The sequence below is a fragment of the Hemitrygon akajei genome, chromosome 7 (assembly GCF_048418815.1).
Source record: "Hemitrygon akajei chromosome 7, sHemAka1.3, whole genome shotgun sequence".
NCBI lineage: Eukaryota > Metazoa > Chordata > Chondrichthyes > Myliobatiformes > Dasyatidae > Hemitrygon > Hemitrygon akajei.
In genome coordinates, this window is record NC_133130.1 from 92,378,735 (window position 1) to 92,399,724 (window position 20,990).

The window sequence follows — 20,990 nt, forward strand, 5'->3', positions numbered from 1 at the left end:
GCCCAAAATGGTGGTGTGGTCATGTGAAATATGATTTTCTCCCAACTGTGTAGAATTTGTAACAATAATGGTTGGTTTTGTTTTGGGTTGAAGGATTATCTTAACAGATAGTTTGAAGGAAAGACTAGAAAAGAGAGCAGATGAGTGCAAATAATGGTCAGAAAAGACATTTAAAAATGACAGGAAGAGTGCCTGAGAGGGGGATGGACAAATGACCAGCAGCGGGAGGGAAGACAATAGAAAGCAAAATAGGGGCTGGTTGGCAACTCAATGCTTGGGTGAGGAGAGGAGACTGAAGAGATACTATGAAGTAACTGAGAAATAGGAGGAATTTAAAGACTCTGGACTTTAAGGTTCATCTATTTGGGTACCAGATCTTCAGCCACAGTTCTGTCCGTTGGTGAGACTATTCAGAAGATGTATTAGTAGCAGATTCAGAATCAGGTTTACTACCACTGACGTATTGTAAAAGATTTTTGTTTTGCAGCAGCAGTACAGTGCAAGGGGGTATGCGGGAGAAAAATGAGTCCCCTTGGGGTCCAAAGGGGCAATATATGTGTTGAGCCCACCAGTGTGGGTGAGGTTCGAAACGAGTAGAAGACCTGCAGATGCTGGAAAGCCAAGCGACACACACAAAATGCTGGAAGAACTCAACAGTCCAGGCAATAGTTGACGTTTCAGGTTAAGACTCATGAATGAAGAGTCCTGATAAAAGGTCTTGGCCCGAAATGCTGACTGTTTACTTTTTCCCATAGGCACTGCTTGGACTGCTGAGTTTCTCCAGTATTTTGTATGAGGCTCTAAATTAATATGTTTCTCCTGTATTCTGCAAGAAGGATATGGAAGATTGCAAGTTCAGAAACAATATGTCAGTTGTCTGGAGCAGGTCATCATTACGAAGGGTGAGGTGTAGATATCAGGGAATTCCCAAAGGCTGATAAATCCTCAGGGATGAATGCAATTGATCTGGGAATGGTATCATAAACAAAGAAGGGGATGGCTGTGGTCCTAATGGAGATTTTTGCATCTTCGCTAGTACTAGAAGACTGGAAGTTAGCTAATACTCTGATGGCAAGAAAGCAGCCTGCACCAAAATTTGAGCCAAGCCAACTCTCCACTATCTTGTCAAATATCACAGTAATCTTGTGCCGCTGGAGAAGAAGTCGCATTAAATATTGCATGTCTGCTTTCGGTATCGGGTTTAGGTGTCGGGGACGGAGTCACTGGCTTTGTGAGAAGGTGACGCTGAATTTATTCCCATCATTCAGTCACCCCCTTTCACTTGGCTCTCAGTTAAAACGCGTCATTAATCTGGGCTTCACTTCAAGATGACGCAGGTCAAACCCCATTATGTCGGAGATGTTCTCTGCTCTCAGTAACACTATCATTTGGTTAACTTGTTTAATAAACCAGCCTCTTAGTGAGAAATGAGGTAGTGCTTGTTCCTGTTCTGTTTGTTGCATTTCATTAACTCCCAGTATTGGCGTTCTCAGAGGTGTGAGGTAGTGTACAGTAGGACTTCAGTAAAGGAACACTGTGATGCTGCTTAATGTCCCATGACTTTCAGTGCTAAAGTGGGCCTTAGGAATGACTGGGAGGGAAGCCACATCTGTAAACCAAATCCTGGAGCACTGAGGCAGTCTCAGTCAGCCTCAGTTCTGTCTACTGCCCTTTTGAAGATGACTCGTTACAGCTGCAGCACAGTGTTAAGCAAACAGAAGAGATTCTACAGGTGCTGAAAATCTTGAGCAACACATGGAGGGAAATAAGCAGCCAACGCTTTGGCCCAAGACAACTTCATCATGTTGAGTCCTTTTAGAGTGTAAAATCAAAACAGAGTCCTTTTAGAGTGTAAAATCAAAACAGACACGGGTAATTTATCAGTGCTGGGCCAATGGAACTGAGATCGGATTAGTGGCAGAAAAGGTTTCTGTGTGGAAGCCTTAGGCCAACCTGTTCAACTTCCTGAATCTGTTCTGCAGATGCAATATGGAATGGCACAATGTATCAACAGCTGACTGCTCCTCTACTGGGCAAACTGGCACCTCCCCCTCCCTAGTTCCTTGTGCCCTGAGCTGATTTACAGCAGCTCTTGTCAAGTCCTCACCAAGGCTTCAGTCTCGGCCTTTTTGGGTCCTTCCAGTGCTCATTAGTGACTGGCACTGACCTGGTGTTGACCAGTTGCATCTGTTCCAAGCTGTGAATTAGGTTTGGGGGGGGTGGGGAGGGGTTTAAAACTAAAGGTGCAGCTAGGCATGAGGCTTCCACCTGTTTCTGGTGTGATGTCCACTATTTCTGCAATGTTTTTAGCATCACAAAAGGTGATCCGGAACACTGGGGAAAATGCTCTTCTTCAAATGGGCCACATTCCTCCTCGCATCCTGACCCACATTTAACATAATGCAAAGTGCGTTATCTTCCTATGGTCTTACTGCCCTTCCTCGGGATCTTGTTGCGTTGACCACCTTGCAGCTGCTGGACCCCACGCAAGTGATCACCTGCTGGGGATGTGCTGTCTCTGGTGTGAGGTCATGAACGACGCTTTCTGAATACAGTCCAGTCTACCTTAATAATGAGAAGGATGGTGAGATTGTCAGAGATCTTCTGAAACTTAAAAAGAACAGATATGCAGCTGTTGCCGGAGATGCTTATCAAAGATCCATAGGACCTTGTACCAAAGGCAACCTCTCTTACTCTCTCCATCGCCAAGTAGGAATCCCAAGGGGTGCACAAGTCTTATTCTTCCCGATTTTTTTAAAAATTTGATTTGGTAATCGGTTATTGCTTTCTAATGGACGATGGGCCAAAGGGCCTTATTCTGCTCCCATGTCTTGTGGTCTATACCAGGCTGGAGCAGCAAGTGATAGTCCTGTTGGAATAGTCACTGTTACTGTTTTTGCACAGCCCAGTCGCTTTCACTTTTCCCCCAAATGATACTTGGCCTGAAGTAATAGGGAACAGGCAGGGGCCACATTATTATTTCACTGGCTGAGGTAGCCATCCAGTTTGAAATGGTTAACTTTGAAGGGACGCTGTGAATGAAAGGTGTTTACCCAGCTTGAACTATTTAATCAATATCATGTACCAATGCTGTCAAAGATCCCAAGCTACTAATCATGAAATTATGTGCTGTGTTCTGGACCACATCCCGTGGAAGGCTCATTCTGCATCAGTACACCTGGTACATGCAAAGGTTCTATAAGCTTTTGATATTTATCATTATCCAAAATGTTCCTAAGGTATTTTCTATTGTCTGTAGTGTTCCATAGCCAAAGTAAATATTGTGTAGAGGTGGAGGCCAATATTAGTGCGTTGTTTTGGTGGCTTATGGTGTGGGGGCTGGTGATCTTGTGATTGTGCTACTCATTCAGGATCAAAGGACTTGTGAATTCATCTTCCGCCTTTTACAGTTTTAATGAATCAGATAATTGCCTCGGGGGGGGGGGGGGATGTGACCCTGAAAAGCCATAAGACCATAAGACAAAGGAGCAGAAGTTGGCCATTCAGCCCATCGAGTCTGCTGTGCCATTTCATCATGAGCTGATCCAATCTCCCCTTTAGTCCCACTCCCCCACCTTCTCACCATAACCTTTGATGCCCTGACTACTCAGATACCCATCAATCTCTGCCTTAAATACACCCAATGACTTGGCCTCCACTGCCACCCATGGCAACAAATTCCACAGATTCACCACCCTCTGGCTAAAAATGTCTTTTCGTATCTCTGTGCTGAATGGGCGCCCTGCAATTCTCAAGTCATGTCCTCTTGTACTAGACTCCCCCACCATGGGAAACAACTTTGCCACATCCACTCTGTCCATGGCTTTCAACATTCGAAATGTTTCTATGAGGTCCCCCCTCGTTCTTCTAAACTCCAAGGAGTACAGTCCAAGAGCGGTCAAACGTTCCTCATATGTTAACCCTCTCATTCCCAGAATCATTCTAGTGAATCTTCTCTGAACCCTCTCCAATGTCAGCACATCCTTTCTTAAATAAGGAGCCCAAAACTGCACACAGTATTCCAAGTGAGGTCTTGCCAGTGCCTTATAGAGCCTCAACATCACATCCCTGCTCCTATACTCTATTCCTCTAGAAATGAATGCCAACATTGCATTCGCCTTCTTCACCACCGACTCAACCTGGAGGTTAACCTTAAGGGTATCCTGCACGAGGACTCCCAAGTCCCGTTGCATCTCAGAACTTAGAATTCTCTCCCCATTCAAATAATAGTCTGCCCGTTTATTTCTTCTACCAAAAGCCAACTGGTTCAGGGAAGGGCCATGGGGACAGACAGACTGTGACCTTTCCATGTCCCAAGTAGTAATTCAGAAAGGCAAAGAGCCCTAAGGTCCAAGTTCCTGTTGCTGGGCACAGCAAGTGTGGGAGTTTCAGGTCACAGCCCGTAGCTTAATGTTATGTGCATGTTTGGACCTGGGTTTATGTTGGTAGCTCACACTGTGCAATTAACAGAGAAACAATCAAGAGATTTCACTCTTGTGCATGTCGCATGTGAGGTACTTTGGATTAGGTTTACAAGTGCATTTGTTGAGGGAAGGACTTGATCTGTTTCACCCAATTGGACTGGCCTGAAGAATTTGTTTTCACTTTGGATTTGACTGAATGATTTAAGTTGTGTTTCAGCCTGAAGCATTTGACAGTTTCTTAAGCAAGGGAAAGGCAGCTCACATTAGATCCAAACTGTTAAGTCACACAGCTTCAGTCTTTTAGTCGGGGCTGTAGGAGCTATGCACTGCCATTAGTTGGCAAGCAGGGAGCTTGTTCTGAATTAGCCAATACTTACAGCAGATTACTCCATTTCTGCTGCCATCACGTAGTTACTCCTAGTAGCTGTAGTTTGTGTTGCTGTTAGAGTTACACTTGAAATTATTGGGCTGATTGATGGCTGGGACATTTACCACCCTGGCCTTCAGTCACACGGCAGCCTGCCCTCCTAAGGGAGCTAAAGAGAGGAGGCAGGCGATCTGGGGCTGATAAAAGGAAGTAATCCTCTGGGGAAAATTCAACTTCAGCTTTCCCTGACTTTGGAAATAAACTTCAGAAGAACATCTGGACTTGGGTAAGTGCTTTCCTTAAAGACGGTTGTCTTCTATAAGATACAAACTCAGTCAATAACCACTCTAGCACCCCTTGTGTAAACCACATTGAAGATCCCCACTCCAGCAGCTGTTTACAGTTGGCAAAGAAGAAATCTTACTGGAAATTTTCGGGAGCATTACAGAGAGAGCAGTGGGTTAGGTTATCAGTTCTGGCTGGGACTGGGGATATTCTTGGATCGTTTACCATTTGACCCCCTTGTATTGCAAATTTTGAATTCGCCACCACCTATTGTAAAACAAAGAGCATTTTATCTACATCACCTACTTCTGTTAGCGCAGGGGCCTTTCTCATCCATTTCCTATGAGAAGTAGTGTTCAAAGACAATGAGAAAGCTCGTAAGTGCATTTAATCACCTTGATCTTTCTGTATCCAATGGTTCCTGAAGCACTACGAATATTACAGGGAGCTGACACAATGAAGTCTTTTATAGCATTTGGTGGATCTGGCAATGTAGAAAGCAGTGCTTTTTAGGGACCCCCCACCAGCAACGTACAACCCCACATTGCCATGTGGAATGGCCACCGAGGCTGACAGTGGAGGTGTGGGTTGAAAGCTGGGAAGATCCACCAAACCTGTAAGGTTCCTTCTTTGAAGGTTAGTATTTTCAGTGACATAAATGACAGCTGGAAATGTCTTAAAGAGCTCTGTGTTCCAAACTAACTTCTGACCCCGCCGCCCTGTTTTGTGTATTCTGAATCCAGGTCCAGCACAAGAAGCCTAGGAGGTTCTTCCCGTTCTGAGGGGCAGGGAGCCCAGAAGAGCTCGTCCTTCTTGGTGCGAGTGCTCAGGGCGGCTTTGCCTCTTCAGCTTCTGTTGCTGCTGCTGATTGCACTGGCCTGCCTGGTGCCAATGAACGAAGAGGACTACAGCTGTGCCACGTCCAACAACTTTGCCCGCTCCTTCCACCCCATGCTGAGGTACACCAATGGCCCTCCTCCGATATGATTCGTAGGCGACTGTGAGAGAACCGTATCATGCCAAGGAGGATCCCCACCACCCCCCTCCGCCTCGAGGAAGAGGGGGAGATGCACACAGCTCTGACTTGGCCATTAGCTGGTCTGTTCATGGGCCTCCGAAACCTCTTGGGGCAGCTGCAGCCAACTTGCATTGAGTAGGGCACAGAAGGACACACCCAGTTACCTGTCCCCAGATTCAGTGAGAAGTGTAACATAATATTTGAATAGCTTTTTCAATGTTCTTTCTAAAAAGAAAACTGCTTTAGGAATGGCTATACAAAGAATTGTTCAGATTAACCCTTTAAGTGATGAAAATCTATAAGGGACTAAGCAGAGTGGAGGTACAAATAAAACTACTTCTGATAATTATTGGATGTAAACTAAAAATGAAGAAAATATTTATGTACAGTTTGCTAAAGCTATTATTCTTTGTGGTATAACCATGCTGTGATTTACATGTGTGCTACTTGTAATTTCTTTCCAAAGCGCCCACAGACGGAATATTAGATTTTGCTGGGGCACGAATGTAAACATAACGTATAAATATAAATCTTGCCAGGAATGCCCGTCTCTTACTCTGTGCAGCTGGTGTGACTCGCGTGTGAAGCAATCCCAGCATGGATCAGGAGTGGATTTAACCTCTTTATTCATGAGGGCTTTCAGTGTCCCACTTTTTTTATGTTCTTGTCTGATAGTGGCATGCTCAGATAATGGTAAATCTCGGTGCATTTTTCTATACCAGGGCAGCCTTGCCTACCAAGAAGTAATAAAAAGAAAGCTGGTTCTTTTGGTGTACAGTGGCAAATTGGGTTGCTAATTAAAGACCTACTTCTTTCACGTGTGTTTTTGTTGTCACTGCTGTGCTCCTGGCCCGTTCTGCTAGTTTTCTTTATCACGGGTGAATCTTCCTCAAGCTGCAGCACGTACTATCGCAGCCGTGGCCGGGATACTATTTCCCCCAGTCCGTACCCTTTTGGCTCCTGTCATTCAGTTTTGGTGGCCAGGTATTAATTTTGTGTTTTAATGGCAAATGGGTTGCAACCCTCTTTCGCAGTACCTCCTCAACAAAAACGGACGAACATTTTGAGCATTTAAATCTCAGCCTTCTCCATTTTAAGAACAATCTCAACCCCTCTCTGCAAATCACCCGTACCATTCACTCAATCTCCCCCACCCCTGCCTGAATTTTTCCAGAGTTTCGAGGTAACTGAGCACTGATTTATAAGGGCTTAACTATAATGTCCTTCCTTTTGTCTTCTGTACCTCTTAGTTATTGGCCAGAGTTGTGTGTACTTAATTCTCATGTTGTCACCTCCACAGATTGTGTCTTCTGATTGTTAACACAACTATGATATACCATTGTGCTCTGACCCCCACCCTGTCTTTGAGCCACTCCTTGAGCTGACTCTAGGAATGCAGTCACTCCACACGGCACCAAAGAACCTTTCGCTTGCGCAGTGCATGCTCACTTGTAAGAGTGAAGCCTGGATTCCAAGCAAAACACAGCAAAACCACGGGTTAAGTCACTGTTTTATTTCATTCATTCAATATGCAAATAAAATCATTCTACATGCAATCACACAAAAAATTACAGACAGCATCAGCTGAGACAATGTATTTCAAAAGGAAAGTCTGCTACAAAATGCTTTCTTGGTGCTACAAAGTGCAAACCCTTTGCTGATTAGAGAAGGGCCACCTTCTAGGTAGTGTATGGCAATAGGTAGTTCAAGCAATTCACCAATATAGGTAGCATGTATCATAGGTGTGAAGCGAAGATGAGAGCTCCACACCCATGACAGCTATATGTATGTCGAACAGTTAATATGGTCCTCCTGACAATCCCCCACTTCATTTTGCAGAAACTTAATTATGCCCAATTGGCATCCCCCATCCACCCATACTGGGAAAAGCCAAAGTGACATGGGCAACATTTTTGGCTCAAGCATCAGTCAAACTTCCCACATCCCAATTGACAACAGTGATTCCAGTTGCAGTGGGGCCGGAGAGGATCTTGCAGAACCAGAATCAGGTTTATTATCACCGGCATGTGACGTGGAGTTTGGTGAGCAAGGCTGCAGATGTACAGAATTGTCAGTAATGAGGGGGAAATAACCCGATATCTTTGGCCACAGACCACAAGTATGTAATCAAATATTGTGATTGAGTTCTTCATTTTCTTACAGGGATAGTTAGCACATTCCAATTTACAGATACACTGCGAGCTGTCTGCTTGGAGGCAAGATCCATCGTTTGTGAATCTGCGGCACCGAGTTGTGTTTTTATTATGTCTGCACGTTCTTTAATTTTTCTTCCATACACACAAAACTGCAATTTTTAAAAAATACACATTTTTCTTTGGTTAAAACATTTTGGGCACTTGCGGTATTCCAAACACTGCCCAATATAGTGTGCGGGGATTTCAGTGGAGTAAATCATCTTAAACAATTCTTATTCTCCATTCACCACTTTACATGTGGATATGGGTGCAATTGCATCACAAGCACATCAAAATGTGATATAAGCTTTAAAAAATAATGAACAAAAGTACTTCACTGACTTCCTAAACAAGGCATGGACTTTACACACTTCTGCCAGTAGACTGCAGGAATATAACTGTCAACAAGGCATTTGGATTGCAACCATTGTCAAAGCTCTACCAAACTTGAAGAGCTGTAGTTCATTTGTTAATCAGAATTGTTCTCCATTACATAGTTAGAATAGAATCCAGGCGATTTAGCTAATCAATGCAAGATATGGTATACTTTGTAGGTTTTTCTTAAGCTAGACATTTTTCATTAAAATTTGCAAGAAAAGGATTTAATGGCACATGAAATGTCTGGAACCTCAGTGTTCAAACACACTCAGTGGCCACCTGCTTGTAGTGCAAATATCTACACAGCCAATCATGTGGCAGCAGCCCAATCAAAAAGCATGAAGACGTGGTCAAGAGAAGAGGTTCAGTTGTTGTTCAGACCAAACATTTAGAGTGGGGAAGGAATGTGATCTGAGTGACTTCGACCATGGAATGACCATTGGCGCCAGACAGAGTGGTTTGAGTCTCAGAAAATACTGATCTTGTGATTTTCACACACAACAGTCGCTAGAGTTTACAGAGAATGGTGCAAAACAAAAATCAGTGACCAGCAGTTCCATGGGCACCTTGTTAATGAGAGTTCAGCGGAGAATGGCTGGACTGGTTCAAGCTGATGGTGACTCGTATAACCACGCATCACAAATCTGGTATATAGAATAACATTTCTGAATGTACAGCATGTCAAACCTTGAGACGGACAGGCTGCAGCAACAGAAGACCACACCAGGTTCTGCTCCTGTATCTGACAAAATGCCCACTGAGTGTTTCTCTGCTTCCTGAGGTTCATACTGGAGTGCTGCAGTGTTTTAAAACCAGCCATGTGGGGAGTTACTTGCTGTAACGAAAAGGTTGACTGAACACACACAGACTCCATGACCAACCTGGAATTTTTGGGCAAGTCCAATTTCAGTCTGTATTTCATTGCCACTTTAAGCTGCAGCACCCAATATATTTTAAAACCATTTACACAATTCAACAAGGGAGATTTTGAGCAGCTGCCATAAAGAATGATAAATGTATGCCATTTACTTATCTCTTCAAATTATACTTACTAATGCACTATGATTCAGATTATGTAATAAAGATATAAAGTGATTATGTAAATTCCAATCCTTGCGTAAACTAAAACAGTATTTAACCCAATGTATTGTCCTCTTTAAATGATTTCAAAAAGTTCAGAAAAAATGCAAACTATTTTCAAAGTCTGATGAAGCAGGCCACTCAGAAAAGCTTGTGAATGCTATAAAATGCTCTATTCACAAAGTGTATAAGCTCTGATAACCCACAAAAATACATTCATCTTGTCTACAGATGAGCTGCAGAGTAATATAGGTCTATCACTGCCAGGCAAGCTTCAGCGTGGTATAGCAGTGAGTCTCTGGTGAATCACGGGGAGCAATCAGTTACCACGTGCAGTTTCAAAACAGTAACTAATATATATTTAATCAGGCATGTTCCTTTGCAAACACTTCAGATGTCATTGCCACAGGTTCAGTAGTTGGTTAGCACTGGAACATCTTGTATGTGAGAAATATTTCATGGTTTTTACATTTATCAATAATCTTCAGGGTAGGTCAATTATTCTGACACTGGATTCATTCTTTCAAATTAATAGTATCCCATATGACTGAGGCTCTTATCCTTGTACTCAAGTTGTTATAGAACCATAGAACACTACAGCACAGTACAGGCCCTTCAGCCCTCCGTGTTGTGCCGACCCGTATAATCCTTTAAAAAATGTACTAAACCCACACTACCCCATAACCCTCCATTTTTCTTTCATCCATGTGCCTGTCCAAGAGGCTCTTAAATACCCCTAATGTTTTAGCCCCCACCACCATCCCTGGCAAGTCATTCCAGGCACTCACAACCCTCTGTGTAAAAAAAACTTACTCCTGATGTCTCCCCTAAACTTCTCTCCCTTAAATTTGTACATATGCCCTCTGGTGTTAATATAATTAACTATATTTTACAACAGGCAAACTGAACATGTAATTAACCTATTTGGATGGAGCAATAAGATAGGTTTAAGTGTTCCTTCATTGGTGGTGATAATTCAGGACAGAATTAAAGTTTTTAGAAGAATTTTAATCAGCACTCTTTGAAGAATCCTTGTTAGTGGTACTGAATTGTAAGACAATGGGGTCAAGAGCTTTCAACCGCAGTTATAAATAAAAGTCTCTGCTCTTGCATTAGCTTTGTTGCTTGCCACACAGTTCACATCATGATTGTCAAAACTAAACCTTTGGGCAATGTGGAGACCACAAGTAGTAAAAATGGATAAATCTTAACTGATCATCAGGACCTAACATTCAACTATCAAAGTAGCTTTCTTTTAAATATTTCAGTGTTCAATTCCTGAAATGGCCTTGGTAGTTTCCCATTTGCTTCACACCAGCTCAATTCTGTTTAGGGAACCACTAGATGCCCCACTCTTAAGTTCAGCTCCCAGAAACTGACCCAATTAGATGATAGTGTAAACAAATTCACAGATTGAAACATTCAAATTTAGTGATAATAGATTACAGTATTCATTTTTCACAATGGTTTTCCCATTCTCTGTGTAATCCAAATTTGTAAATAAATCTAGCTGGCAGTTTAAGCCTAGATGTATAAAAGACTAAGACACCAAGCCCACTCTGGTGAGAATGAGACTGGGCGATCGGAGTTAATGGACATGACTCTATCACTGGAGAAGGGGTGTATGGGCAGGGGAAACAGCAGCTCGTGTTTCATGGTTAAGAGAAGGGTTTTGTTCCTCGCGTTTGCTCGCTGGAGAAGTGGAATTTCTGCATGCTGGTGTGTTCTTTCTGATTGCTGCCCACCTGACCCAGTCATTCACTTTATCATTGTTCTCCGATAGGGTTAATAGGCCACTCTAAATTGCCCCAAGTGTGAGGTGTGAAGTGAAGAGGGAAGTTGATGGGGATGGGGGGATCACACGGGATGCACATTTGACAGTCAATACTGGGTCAAAGGGCTGATTTCGTACTGGATTATTCAGCTGCTCCCGGGCAGGCTGATTGCAAGAACTACGCCCCCTTTAACCCTCTGCTCAGGAAATTGAGTCTGAAAGTGTCAGGGCTGACCTGCTATCGGTGGAAAAGGCAGGCGTTCTAATGTTTTCTAAAGAGCGGCTGCCAACTGGAGATTAGCGCAACAAGTGCTGCATATGTGAGGACTGAGCAACGGAAGGATGTTAAAACTAATGCAAGATTACGGGGAGCAGGGAGACAGTTGTATAATTCAGGAACAACGCAGATATACGGGAGATTTTCCAGAGGATTAAATTGGAATTGATGACGGCTACATGAAAGTAATTTGGATGACTATGGATGGGAGAGGGATGAAGGGCTATAGTCCAATTCGGGACAGTATCATCATTTGGCACAGACTAGATGGACCAAAGGGCCTGTTTCTGTGTCGTACTGCTTTATGACTCTAATTTAGAGTTTATGTTCTCTAAAACTCTCCTTTCCAAATTATCTGCAGACGGATTAAGAGTACAGACATGAACTGCTGCCTGATGCTTTTGTGCAAAAATAGAAAAATGTATTCTAAACTAAAACAAATGATTAAAATAGTAACCACAATTGTAACATGATCACGTAGCACTCAGCTATTTAACCCGATGTCTTCCATAAACAATAAGCAGAAGCCTGGCTGTCAAAGGTCTTCCCCCACCTCCTGAAGGAAAAATCTTGACCCAGTTTGCTGTCTCTTTAAAGTAGTACGAAATGTGACGTTTAATATCTCTCTCAATGCATTTGTTTCATTTGCTGCATCAGCTTGGAAATAAAGTTGTTGCGTACTGCACAGACAAGAGACAGCACCAACTGCCTTCTAAATCTAAATCTAAGGACAGAGCTGTCCTTAGGTAAAGCAGCTGTGTGTAAAGGTCGAGAACAAGTTATCCCCCAGCTCAGCACACCTCACCTGCACTTAACAATGACCTCATACTGTTAATTATCCATTCCCCAGCGAAAGGTCAACTTGTACATTTCTCTGTCAATGCTAAGGAGAGACACTACCATTTTGCCCTACCCCGGCAGTCTGGGATTTAAACAAAAATTGTTGGATGTAAGTTCTCTGTCTGCATCCGCCGCTGTTCCAGGCGATACTTCCATATCACCTTTAACACTTCACAACTGCCCTCATTCCTGCCCTGGGTCATTTTGCAAATCACCTTCTCGGTTCCCGACCCTCTTCCCACGTTCCCCTTCATCACGCTATTAAAACCCATTGTTATTTTGAACAGTTTAAAAACATCTCTACTCAGGAGAAAAATCCGGGGTGAGAAATATTTCTAAATATTCAAAATGTTAATGGGTTTTTTTTTACCTCCTCTTTAGAATCTTTGCTTCATCTGCAATTGCACGGAGGATCTTGTGAAAGGTTCCGTCGATGTTTCAGTTGTTGCGAAAATATTGAATCTCCTGAGCCAATGGATTCACAGTAAATCTGTCAAGAGCAATTTAAATTTCTAGAGTCATAAGACGACACCCAGGAAAGTTCCTGCCATTAATTCAGAGAAAGGATAACTAACTCTCGAGCTCCAAGTTCTGGGTCTCTGGCAACCAGGGGGCGACTTTAGCTTCTTAGTTAAAATTGAGAAATACAGACAAGAATCCTTCACTGAAGAATGAGTACCTCCCAGCTACAGTACGTGCAGATCATTCCATGTGTTTTTAAAGCACTTGGTGCACTCTGGCTCCCAGGTTGCAAAGTGGGTATGGAGAGGTTGTGATCTAATATATAAATCTGGAACCAGCTGGATCTTACCTGGTGTTACCCAAGTGTTAATTCTGCCAGTTTAGATTGCATAATCAATAAACCACACAGTCCCTGAACCTGCTTCGCTCTTCATCTGGCTGAAATGATCGCGGGTCTAAACACCACTTTTGTACACCACATTCTTAATCGCCAATTCCTCCACGGCCTCTTCATCCCAGCCTCGAATAGAACAGGTGACAAATCTGTGGAATTCAGTGCCGCAAACTGCCGTGGAGGCCAGGTCATTGGGTATATTTACAGTGGGGGCTGAAAAGGGAGAAGGCAGACAAATGGGGTTGGAATGGTGGAACAGATTCAATGGGCCAAATGGCCTAATTCTGCTCCAGTGAAAAACAAGATGTCACAGTGTTCACAGGTCTGAAGTAGAGAGTCCCTAAGATTAATCAACGTCCTGTCTGAGTCTTAGGTGGATAGCATCTTATCTGAAGCTCTGCATCTTCATCCTCAACTTTCCTACTAGCAAGAAGTCCACTTAACATCTGCCCTGTCAAACCCCTTGAAAATCAGAACTTCCACTAGAGTCAATGCTGTTGGACCCAGGGATTTGTCTCCTCATCCTTCAAAACCCTAGAACAAGCCCATTTAATTTTTCAGAGCACAACCCCTTTGTCCCAAGAATCATCTGAGCAGTGGAACCAAAAATGCAATAAATTAAAAAAACTAATTTGTGAAGTAGTTCTCCAATCTCTGAAGTAACAGCAACATACCAGGCCTCCAGGTGTAATACTCTCCCAACCCACCGGTCCCTACCGCAGCCCTGTAGCAATCTGCTGGCATCCAATTACTACATCTCTGTTGCAATAATAAAAAAATAACCGAGAGGTGGAAAGAAACATCATCCACCTGTTTCCACAAGCTGGCAAATCCTGAACAGGAGGTACAACCTTAAGGTTAAGGGCTGGACATTTGGAAATGCGGTGCACAGGGACAACTTCTCCCAGGGAGTGGTGAATCTCTGGAATTCTCTAGCCCAGAGGGATTTGGAGGTTGGATCATTGGGAGTGTTTGAAGGGCAAGTAGACAGATTTAGGAAGGATCTGGGAATTGGGGAATGGGCACAGAAGAGGAGATAGATGCCCTGGTGTTGATCAGCTATGATCATATTAAATAGCGGGTAGACTTGAGGGGCCATGTGGCCTACTCCTTCTCGTATCTTATGTTCTTCCATCATTTCTAAGAATGGTATGCCAAAAGGTGAGACTGAGGAGATACACCTTCTCACTGAGAATACATCAGTGATTCAGGATGAACTGCCCTGCTGCAGAAAGAATGGCTTTCCAATTAGTGAGCTATTGCCTATATCTGAACAACTCAACCAGTCCTCAGTTCAAAGGACAGCTCCTTTTCCTGTCAAGGTTTAGAATGCGATGTTCCCAAAGTACTGCTGGAATCAGGTCCTGAGTTAAACTCAGGACCTGATTCCAGCAGTTGGGATTGCACTGCGATGTTCAAAGATCTCAGCTCCTGATCCCAGTAAAATCCATTATCCTTTAAAGTTTATTTTGGGTTAGAGGCAAGGCTGGCCACTATATAGCCAATTGCTATTTGCCACTAAAAAGGGATGGAACTGCTGAAGTTTCTATTAGCTCAATAGTTCCAGTGTTTAAATCAACAATAATATCAAATGTAACTCTGCAGATGTGCAAAGCATAGGAAGGAGACACCCCCTTGAATCTACTTCATTTTATAAATGTCTTCACTGGGCAAAAGCTATTCATTCTATTTAACAATGAGCACACCATAAGCCAAAGGTTTCAACAATGTGGATACAGATAGGAATACAACCAACACTGGGTTACTAAGAACTTCACAAGCAGATTCCAACGAGATAACATGGTTTTTTTAAACTTGGTGCTGAAGATGGAGGAGTGAGGTTACAAGTAAAAGTAAATTTCCTTTAACTCTGTCCTAGCAACAGTGCTCCACCTCTTCTTTAAAAATTGTTCCCCAGGTCCCAGTGTGACATTTAATCTCCAGTCCCCATTTTAGCTGTCCGTTCAGAGCTATAAGAAATGCATTGAGAGACAAGTACCTCCACCCCATGGCAAGATGTATCAAGGGCCAAAAGGCCTGTTTCCCTTCTCTATGCCTGTAAAACTCTGAAGATCTTGACAAGATTCAAGCACAATCTGATCAGGGACAAATAACATTCAGTCCACACAAGTGCCAGCAGTGATCATCCCCACTGACAGTCTGGGGTAAAGCGATTACCATTTGACAGAAACTTAACGTACTGCTAGAGCAGATCAAAGTCTGGCTATCCTGCAGTAAGTGACTCACCTCCTGATACCAGAACGACTTCCCACCATCTACAAGGTGTATGTGGGGAATAAGGTGGAATGCTCCCCACTTATCCGGATGAATGAACCTCAGTAAGCTCAACAGCGTCCAGCATGAAGCTCTTCATCCGCCGCCCAAAATGTACACACACTCCCCACCATTGTTCCCTACCTACTACATTGAGAAACTGCACTATAGCAGTGTGTTCCAAAGCCAGGGCCCCCTTCACCCCCGTCACCTGGAAGGAGGAGGGCAGCAGTCACATGGAAACGCCCCACCCAAGTTATTCTAGCATTCCTTTGTCACCCCTGGAGCAAAAATGGGAAATTGGCTGCTCAACAGCACTGTGTGTGTGTGTGGGGGGGGGGGGAGTTGCCCCTTTAACCATGCGGTTCATGGTCAAGACTCATTACTACAAGTAATAGTTTACAATGCCCACATCCCGTAATGCGTTCAACAAAATCCCAGACCAGCCCGCAGCGGATTTGACTCTAGGTTTTGGCACTGCGTGACTTTTATAGACCAGCCACTCCAATAGAAGTGGGAACTCATCTTGACCGCGTACTTGTTGAAAGGCTATGCAACATGAACCCTTAGTTCTGGTGAGTGTCTTTTCACGGATATAAGAAGCATTTGGAATTGTGCCTAAACTTTTCAGCAATATTAGAAAACTTGTAAAGAACTGCAGGAAATAACTTATTGTTCCTCCATCATTGGCCATTCCTGTTCTCAGTCGGTCAGGCGTTCTTCGTGGCAAGGGTGGATGGAGTGCACTTAGATGAAGCTGAAGCTATATGATTTTGCTGCAGTGACATTTGCTTCTCTTGCATGTGATCATAGGTAGTTCCTTTCGTTGGGATTTCTGTTAATACTGTGCAGCAGTGCATCAGTTACCTATCTGGTTGTTTCAAAGGTCACGTCAGTTTTCTTTAGTGACAATGAAGAAGTGGATGGCATAGTCCCTCTGTTCAGTAGACTGGTGCCATTGCCACTGGGCTGTGCCCTCTCCATTGGCATGTGCATCCTGTGAGCATCCAGCATCTCCAGCAGCAAGTCATACAGCGGCACCACATTCTTACACTTCATGTTGTACAGGTGCTCCATCCCCTTGTTGCTGGTGATCAAAACACATTGCGGGGAGATCAGTTCAGCATTGACACAGCTACACAGTACATGGAAAGAAATATCCCAAGTAAAATCAGGAAATGCTCAGCAGGTCAGGCAGCATCTGTGAAGAGAGGGACAGAATTAACGGTTCAGGTCAACGACCTTTCACCAGAACCAGGAAAAGTTAAAAATCAGGGATATAAGCTACAGAGAAGGCGGAAATGAGGTGAATGATATCTCCTATTTACACTTTCGGCAGATAGATCAGCCATGATTAACGAATCATTATTGTTCTCTCTCTCTCTCTCTCACACACACACACACACACTCTCTCTCTCTCTCACACACACATACACACACACACACACACTCTCTCTCTCTCTCTCTCACTCACTCACACACTCACACTGACACTCTCTCTCTCACTCACACTCTGACTTTCTCACACTCTCTCACTCAGCCAGCACCATCATCTCTTGCATCATTCAGTTTCTCCTGGTTCCTGGTCTCACCCTATCACAAACATTCCCTCCAACCTTTCCATTCCTCCACTTTACCTGCAGCTTTAAACATCTCTGATTTTTAGATTTTTCTAGTTCTGATGAAAGGTCATTAACCCACAAGGTGAGCTCTGCTCCCTTCGCCACAGACATTGCCTGACTATAAGTTAAAGGAGCAGAACCTGCAGATATCTTCAGCATTTTCTTTTTTTTAAATTTCAGGCTTCCAACGTCTGTAAGTTTCTTTTTTTTTACCTTCCAATCATTGTTTAACTCATTACCACCAGAAAACATGGCATGATTTTTATAGACCAATGGAATGATAGGAGAACGTTGGAAGATATAGTAGTGCTAGTCAATTACACTGCTGGTCAACAGAAAAAAAAAAATCACTTATATAGATCGGGAACACTCAGGAGGTGAACAGTAGCTTTCAGCAGGAACTAAAGTACAAAATAGCTAAGGGAAGAAGTTGAAAGGACCATCAGTTCTATATTTCATCTTGAATTATGCAGAATACTTTAAAAACTCAGGCTTTTAACTGCAAAAAATTTTCCTGAAATAAACCAGTATTGAGATTTACTTCAAATTAAACCATTAGACAGGTAAGCAGGTACATTAAACCGTTAAGTGAGATTCCAGGATTGACCCCAAAGTAAAGTAAATGTGGTGGAAGACATTTTGTGGTGAATTGAGAGTGACCAGATGACAACCTTCCTGAGTGGTAACGCCTGTAAATGGACGATACTCCAGCTAGCCTAACCACTCAATTCCCTTACTTGTAAAGCCCAGGCTGCATATTAGGAAAAAAACAGCCTAATACCTTCATAATTTTATTATATTTCTAGCTTCCATTGAACCTAATTCCCAGAATACTTGTCCTTGTAGATTTGGCAGGGATATTATAGCCCATTCCACAGCAATCCCAAATCCACCACCAAGCTGTCTCTCTTTTTCCACAGCACCTGGAGCTGAGAGGTGATCTGCCTCAGGCAACGCGAATGGAGAAAAGTGGAGACCACCACCCTCCAAACTGAGATACCCCTTCCCTGCTGACATTTTCCATGCCATGGATTCAAATTTGGCACCTAATTTCCTATGAACTCAATTTCTAAAAAAAAATACTCAAAACAACCTAATGATGAAGTTATTTTTAACCTTTGTAAGGGCCTTAATTGTGGGACTAACACATCAAATTATAACCAAAAATTTACACAGAAAGGGGTCAGCACAGACCCAGTAGGTCTAAGAACCTGTCTCCATAATTCTATCTCCTTTAACTCAGCAAGTTTAAAGCAGCGTTCCTACTTCGCACAAGCTTTCTTCCACATCCTTTTCATCTAAGCCACAGAATACATCCTACTATTCCTCCCTCATATGAACTCCCTTTGTTAATTCTTTGGGTAAAATGTTTCTTCAGAATGTCCTTCTACATTAAGACCAGAAGACATAGGAGCAGAATTGCGCCATTTGGCCCATCAAGTCTTCTCTGCCATTTTATCATGGCTGATCCATTTTCCTCTCAGCCCCAGTTTCCCGCCTTCTCCCCGTATCCCGTCATGCCCTGACTCATCAAGAATTTACCAACCTCTGCCTTAAATATGTCCAATGACTTGGCCTCCACAGCCGCTTGTGGCAACTAATTCCACAGATTCACAACTCTCTAGGTAAAGAAATTCCTCCTCATCTCTATTCTAAGTGGACATCCAACATCTTCCCAACCACTGAGGTCAGACTAACTGGCCTATAATTTCCTTTCCTTTGCCTCTCTCCATTCTTGAAGAGTGGAGTGACATTTGCAATTTTCCAGTTCTCCAGAACCATGCAAGAATCTAGTGATTCTTTAAAGAGCATTACTAATGCCTCCACAATATCTTTAGCTGCTTCTTTCAGAACCCTGGGAAGTACACTATTTGGACCAAGTGACTTATCTGCCTTCAGACCTTTCAGTTTCCCAAGCACCTTCTCTCTAGTATGACCACCTCACACACTTTTTAGCCCAGACGCTCTTGAATATCTGACTCACTGCTAGTGAAGACTGATGCAAAATACTTATTCAGTTTGTCTGCCATTCCCTTGTCCCCCATTACTACCTCTCCAGCATCATTTTCCAGTGATCCAATACCTAATCTCACCTCTCATTTACACTTTATATATCTGAAGAAACTTTTGGCATCCCCTTTAATATTGTTGGCTTGCTTACCTTCATATTCCATCTTTTCCCCCTTTATGAATTTTTAGTTGCCTTCTGTTGGTTTTTAAAAACTTCCCTATCCTTTAGTTTCACAGTAAGTTTTGCTCTATCGAATGCCCTTTTATATCAGCTTTGACTTCTGCCTTTATCTTCTCCTTCTCAAATTTCAGGATGAATTCTATTTTATTCATTAGGGACTATCATATACTAGTCCTTCAGAACCATGTACTTATGGCCACTCTCTTACTCTTTCTGAGGGTCATACAGAATGATAACAGGCCCTTCAGCCCACTGAGTGCATACCAACTTTGAAGCGCTCATTGATACTGTTCTCATTTTATTCTCCCAGATCATCTGTACAATGGTCACTATCCTTCCCATTTGCATGCCTTTGGAATAGGGAACGGGCTGGGGCAGCGAGAGGAACTACATGTGGTTAGAAGGAGAACTTGTACACTCCAGTCCTGGTTGAACCTGAGTCAAAACTGTGGGACAGTTGCACAGCTGAGCTTCCCACAGAAACAGACCCTTTGCCCAACTTCTGCGCCGAACAACAAAGATCCATTATTTTTCAAATGTCTACAAGGTCACGCCTCAGCTTTCTTTTCCTCAGGGTCCCCAGAAACTGGCCTTGCCAACACCTGTCAGCTCTGCTAGTCAGGGCAGGAATGGATGATAGTATGGTTGAGGGATTGGTGCAGGAGCAGGGTTTCAGATTTCTGGAAGATTGGGGTCTCTTCTAGGGAAGGTCTGACCAGTACAAAGTGGATGTGTTACACCTGAACTCAAGGGAGACCAATATCTTGTGGGCAGGTTTGCTGGAGCAGTTGGTATACAAGTTGATGCAGTGTGTAGTGAGACGGTGAGGAAGGACAGACAGATGATAGGGCAAAAGTGCAGTCAATGGGATGAGTTGAAGTCTAACATGGGAGCAAAATTGAAAAGGGTGATGAATACAGGTGATATATCTGAATGCACATAATATACGGAATAAGGAAGATTATCCTGTATCACATTTAGAGATCGGCAGGAATGACACTGAGGACATCACTAAGTTGTGGCTGAAAGCTGACTAACATCCAAGAATACACATTGTATTGAAAGGATAGGCAGTGGGGTGGCTCTGTTTGTAAAAAATGAAATCAAATCCTTAGAAAGAGGTGACATGGGAATCGGAAGATTTATAATCCTTGTGGGTAGAGTTAAGAAACAGAAAGGATAAAGAGACCCTGATGGGAGTTATATACAGGCCTCCAAACGGTAGCCTGGATGTGGGATACAAATTCCAATGGGAAATAGAAAAGGCATGAAAAAAGGGCAATGTTACAATAGTCATGGGGGATTTCAATTATCAGATAGATTGGGAAAATCAGGTTGGTGCTGGATCTCAAGAGAAGGAATTTGTAAGATGACTATGAGATGGATTTTTAGAGCAGCTTGAGGTTGAG

General features: G+C 43.1%; 2 protein-coding genes across 3 annotated transcripts in view; one reads left to right on the forward strand and one right to left on the reverse strand.

Moving 5' to 3' along the window:
* Nucleotides 1–6,911, forward strand: part of LOC140730671 (nesprin-1-like) — a 626,730-nt gene extending 619,819 nt beyond the window's left edge. Inside the window, 1 exon segment of the mRNA XM_073051428.1 lies at nt 5,820–6,911. Coding sequence (XP_072907529.1) covers nt 5,820–6,063 — 244 coding nt within the window. The 3' untranslated portion in view covers nt 6,064–6,911.
* A 691-nt stretch (nt 6,912–7,602) lies between these two features.
* esr1 (estrogen receptor 1) overlaps nt 7,603–20,990 on the reverse strand; it is a 207,532-nt gene continuing 194,144 nt past the window's right edge. Inside the window, exons 8-9 of one of the 2 annotated variants that reach the window (XM_073051431.1) lie at nt 16,760–16,855; nt 7,603–13,457 (exon numbers count right to left, since the gene is read on the reverse strand). In XM_073051431.1, the coding sequence (XP_072907532.1) occupies nt 13,325–13,457; nt 16,760–16,855 (229 nt within the window). In that variant the 3' untranslated portion in view covers nt 7,603–13,324. Of the gene's footprint in view, nt 13,458–16,549; nt 16,856–20,990 lie in introns of those variants that run through there. The other variant, XM_073051430.1, reaches the window with a different exon arrangement.